At 37.1% G+C, this 5,325-nt stretch overlaps 1 protein-coding gene across 1 annotated transcript in view; it reads left to right on the top strand.

Moving 5' to 3' along the window:
- The window catches only part of HSD17B11 (hydroxysteroid (17-beta) dehydrogenase 11), a 59,847-nt gene that overhangs the window by 31,874 nt on the left and 22,648 nt on the right, over nucleotides 1–5,325 (top strand). Inside the window, exon 5 of the mRNA XM_011951808.1 lies at nucleotides 560–697. Within this exon, the coding sequence (XP_011807198.1) occupies nucleotides 560–697 (138 nt within the window). The remainder of the gene's footprint in view (nucleotides 1–559; nucleotides 698–5,325) is intronic.

The raw sequence follows: 5,325 nt of genomic DNA, 5'->3' as shown, positions 1-5,325 counted from the left end.
AAAAAAAAAAAAAAAAAAAATTAATCTCAATTGAGTGTTCAGTTACAAATCTGAGATAGATACTATCATAGAAAACTGAGAATTACTATATAATGAGAAAATAATTTAGACTGGGGGTTAGCAAAGGCTTCTTTGAGGAAGTGAAGCTGTGACTTAAAAGAAGAATAGGATTTATCCAGGAAAAGTTTTCAGCAAATTCTGTGAACATCTTAAAATAAATAAGGAAGAGCTTATAGTGACACTGAATTTTGTGGAACAACAACAAAAACAAATATTCTGCTAATTTTCTTTAAAAGGCTTTTTAAGGAAAAGTTCTTATTCCATAAGTGATGCTAAGATGCAGTAAATCTTCTGTTTCAGTGCTTCTTAGACCTTAATGTGCCTACAGATTTACCTGAGAATCTTGTAAGATGTAGGCTCTGATGCAGTCGGTGTGGACTGGGGCCTGAGATTCAGGGAATGCCCACATTGCTCTGTAGAGGACCATTCTGAACTGAGGGAAAAAGGCAGACATTTCCGAATTCTTGAATTATTTTGTAAACTCTGTCTTTATTTTCAGTTCAAGCAAGTTTGCTGCTGTTGGATTTCATAAAACTTTGACAGATGAACTGGCTGCCTTGCAAATAACTGGAGTCAAGACAACATGTCTCTGTCCTAACTTCATAAACACTGGCTTCATCAAAAATCCAAGTACAAGGTAAGTTGAGAAATTGAGACAAAAGGATTGGTGGTTGCTATGAATACCAGCCATTCTGTGGGTTTTCCTAAATGTTTTAATCCCTAAAACACCAGATAGTTAATGCTCTTAGTTCATTTTGATTTCAGCTTCTGCAGATTGTGGGAAAACAGGTGGAAAGCCAAAAAGAGAGAAAGCAAGGGAGAGTGACTAAAAAAGTAAATATGAATGACATAGGTAAACTTGCTAACTCTTCCTTTTTTATTCTCCTGAGTAATGATTCACAGGCATAAATATACAAACATGTCACCAGGTGTGCTTGGGAACTATGTAGGGGCCTCACCCTCAGATATGTTGACTTACCGGCTTTGGTTGGGGTAGGGTAGTGGCAGGGAAGGGGGCCTGGAACTCTACTTTTAAAAAAGGTGATTATCATAGGTGATTCTGATAGAGATAACCCAGGACCACATGTGAAAAACACTTCCCTTTGGTAATCTAGAGATTAGCCTCCAAAAGGAGTATCAGATCATTCTTTCCTTGGTTAAAAAATAAAATTATAAAGGATTAATTTGAATTTAATTTTTAATGTTTTCTCTTTTTAGAAATAGCTTTAATGTCTTTGTAAACATAATGCATACTTATTTGTTTAAATTCCAATGTTACTGAAAAATACAAATCAAAAAGTTTCTTTTTTAATCTCCTTAAAACCCTCTATCGAGTGGAAATCACTCTTAAAATTTTGATGAACATCCTTCTAGACTTCTCTGAATTTTATATAACTGGTGTATGTTACACATAGGGTCCTGGAAGCAGCAAGTATACTGCGTACTTCCCTCAGCATTATGTTATAGACATCTAATAAAGTACAGAGCATTATAATAAATTGTATTGATTATTGGGAGCAATAGCATCTCCGAGTGATGATTTTAGGGTTGTTTTTAGTGTTCTGGATTTTTACAGCAAATCAGCAATAAGCATGCTTGGGCACACATATTTTCACTTTTGGATAATTATCTCCTTCAGGTAGATTCATAAAGGGGGATTACTGGGCCAAAGGGTATATAACTTGTAAATATTCCTACATATTGCCAAACTCCCCTCCAGAAATGCTGCACTGATTTGCATTCCTACCCACGGTGCAGGGAGAGCACCTTACTCTCTACTTCTTCACCAGTCTGCTTTCTGTGACTCTTTTAATCACTGCCAATCCAATACACGAAGAATCATCTTTAGTTTTACCCTGATGACTAGCTACATTCATGTTTGCTTATGATTTTTGGACATGTGACTTCTTTTATGAATTGCCTGTTTCCATGGCATCAGCTCACTTTTTGCTATTGAGCTCTAGAGTTGTTTTTGTTTGATTGTTAGTTTTTTGGTTTTTTTGAGACAGGGTTTCACTCTGTCGCCCAGGTTGGAGTACAGTGGCACAATCTCAGCTCGCTGCCACCTCAACCTCCCAGGTTCAAGCGAGTCTCATGCCTCAGCTTCCCGAGTATCTGGTATTACAGGCACGCATCACCACGCCTGGCTAATTTCTGTATTTTTAATACCGACGGGGTTTCACCATGTTGGCCGGGCTGTTCTCAAACTCCAGGCCACAAGTGATCCGCCCGCCTTGGCCTCCCAAAGTGCTGGGATTACAGGCATGAGCCACCACGCCCAGCTGAGCTCTAGAGATTTTTAATTGATACATAAGAAAGAATTCTTCATACATTTGAGAAGCCCCTTTATATATCACATACGGTTTTTTCCCCAGTTTTTTTGTTTGTTTGTTTGCTTTTAAACCTATTTTCATTTAGTTTTACATTACAATTTTCTTAGGGACTTTTTTCTCATGGCCTTTAGGTTCTGTGAGGTGTTTAGAAAGGTCTTTCTCATTCCGAGCTTATGAAAATATTTACCCATATTTTTTCTAGCATATATTTTATAGTTGCATTTTTCATACTTAAATCATTGCCCCACCCAAATTTATTTTGATTTAAGAAGTAAGGTCACAGTATAGTTTATTTTTTCCAAATAGTTAATGAGTTTTCTGTACTATTTATTAAATAATACATCATTTTCCTCACTGATATTAAATTCATATTATAAGTTCACATGCTTACTTGGATAGACTTTTGGAGTCCCAGTTTTATTGTAATGACGAGATGCAGTTTTGCTTAGTTGTGTTTTGTTTTTGAGACAGGGTCTCACTTAGGCTGAAGTGCAGTGGTGTGATCGTGGCTCACTGTAACCCTGAACCGGGCTGGAGCAGCCCTCCACCTCAGCCTCCTGAGTAGGACTACAGTGTGTGCCACTATGCCCAGCTAATTTTTTTTTTTTTTTTTTTTTTTTTTGTGAGCTAGGGTTTTGCTATTTGCCCAGGCTGGTCTCAAATTGACCTTGAGCAATTCTCCCACCTCCACCTCACCTCCCAAAGTGCCAGGATTATAAGCATGAGTCACTGCATCCAGCCAAGATTCAATTTTTAAGTTTTATTCTGCCCCCTCAAACTTCCCCATCTTTCCCCCAATTCAGCTGCCTTTGTTGAAAATGTATTTAAAATTAATGAAAAATATTCAGTGTGGCCACTTGAAGGCTTAATGGGTTCTAATTTTTTTTCTTTTCTTAAAAATTTTTAAATTTTTTTTTTGAGACAGGAATTCACTCTGTCACCCAGGCTGGATGCAGTGGCACAATCAAAACTCTCTGCAGCCTTGACCTCCTGGGCTCAGGCAATTCTCCCATCTCAGCCTCCCCAGTACCTGGGACCACACAGGCATGTGTCCCCACACCTGGCTAATTTTTAAATTTCTTGTAGAGACAGGGTCTCCCTGTGTTGCACAGGCTGGGCTCAAGGGCTCCTTGAACTCAATTGAAACTCCTGGACTCAAGTCATCCTGCCAACTTCAGCCTCTCAAAGTGCTGGGATTACAGGCGTGAGTCACCACGCCCCGCCTAACAGGTTCTATTTTATTTTATTTTTATTTTATTTTATTATTTTATTTTGTTTTGTTTTTTATTTAGTAGAGACGGGGTTTCACCATATTGGTCAGGCTGGTCTCGAACTCCTGACAGGTGATCCACGGCCCCCAGGTTCTATTTTAAATACATTTAATTTAAGTCATCCCACAGGGAAGCAGAATAGAAAGCCAACATTAGACAGAAATTTGGGAGCTGTCCAAAGATCTCAAGCCCCCAAGAATCTATCAAATAGTTTTTAAAATCTTTTTTAATACACAATTTTGTTAGAAAACGAAAGTAAGAGTATTTATTTTAGAGGTCAATGTTTAAATTTATCAATATTAAACAAGAAAACCCTAACTGGAGTCTGAAGAGAGAAGAGAGGGGACAGATAAGTTTTTCAGGTTGGGAAATAGATCTGAGGAATGAGAGTGATGAGGATAAGCTTCCGTAAAACTGAAAGCAGATGTTGAAGATAAAACTTGCCAGTTTCCTCAATTTCTTTTTCAGTATGTGGATACTAAAATAACATATTTGAGTCAAGTTTTTAAGTCATACTGTCTTTCAGTAGTTAAAAACAGACATCCTATTTTCAAAAGTTATAATTGAATTTTTTAACCTTGCCCCCTTGACAAGACCGCACAGAGCTGACCTTAATGTGGGCTTCAGTGCCCTCTCCTGACAAAACTTACTAGTGCCATTAAAAAAGAATTAGGAAGCCCACTCTGGGGGAAAAGTGTAAACAGAGGCTAAGATGATTCTAGGCTGAATACAAACCTGACCAAGGAAGGGCCTGGAATATTGGTCCTGACATATGAACCTCTTTGAGGCTAAGCTGGTACTAAAGTAGACTCCAAAGATGAAGTTAGTTTTAATATAGAAACTTAGTACTTCTAATTAGAAGAGAGAACGCATTCCTCATTAAATACCGGTTTACATGTCAGACACCAAATAAAATGTCATTTTCTTAAACCTCACAACAATACTTTGGGGGAGATGTTATTAGTCCTTCTTCAGTAGATGAGAGAGAGATGTCTGAGGTTTAGAGAAATTAAGTAACTTGCCCAGTTACTGAGATTCAGATTAAGATACATAGGCCTTTCTGAATAAAGAAAATTGAACCAATCTCTAAATGGCTGAATTGTAAATATTTTGTTTCATATTAATGTTGGAACTTAAATTCTGTTTGAGAGCATATCTAAGATGTAGTTTATCGGTTCTTAGTACACAGCTAACACACTGCAAAGAAACTGTTTACTATAAAGGTATAATACAGCATAATCTGGGTTTATTGGAATTAAATGTAAATCAGGTGTTCTGATTTTTTTTTAAGCTCAGTTATTTTTGTTAAATAAACTTGAATTTCAATAAATAATTTTTAAAAATTTAAAATATATATATATATATATTTTTCTTTTAGAGACAAGGTCTTGCTTTGTTCCCCAGGCTGATCCTGCCTCAGCGTCCCAAGTAGCTGGGCTATAGGTGTGAGCTGCCACACCCAGCTTAGCACACTTTTAATCTTTGCTAGTATGATAGGAAAAAAACAGTACTCCCATGTTATATTAATATGATATTTTTATCATTAAATGGGCCAACAATAATATTTTCATTCATTTAATTATTTATTTATGTTTGAGACAGGGTCTCGCTCTGTCGCCCAGGCTAGAGTGCAGTGGTATGATCCCAGCTAACTGCAGCCT

This window comes from Colobus angolensis, unplaced genomic scaffold (genome assembly GCF_000951035.1).
Source record: "Colobus angolensis palliatus isolate OR3802 unplaced genomic scaffold, Cang.pa_1.0 Scaffold328, whole genome shotgun sequence".
In the NCBI taxonomy this organism is placed as follows: domain Eukaryota; kingdom Metazoa; phylum Chordata; class Mammalia; order Primates; family Cercopithecidae; genus Colobus; species Colobus angolensis.
Note: the sequence above shows the minus strand (reverse complement) of the source record. Positions and strands in the feature narration are given on the sequence as shown.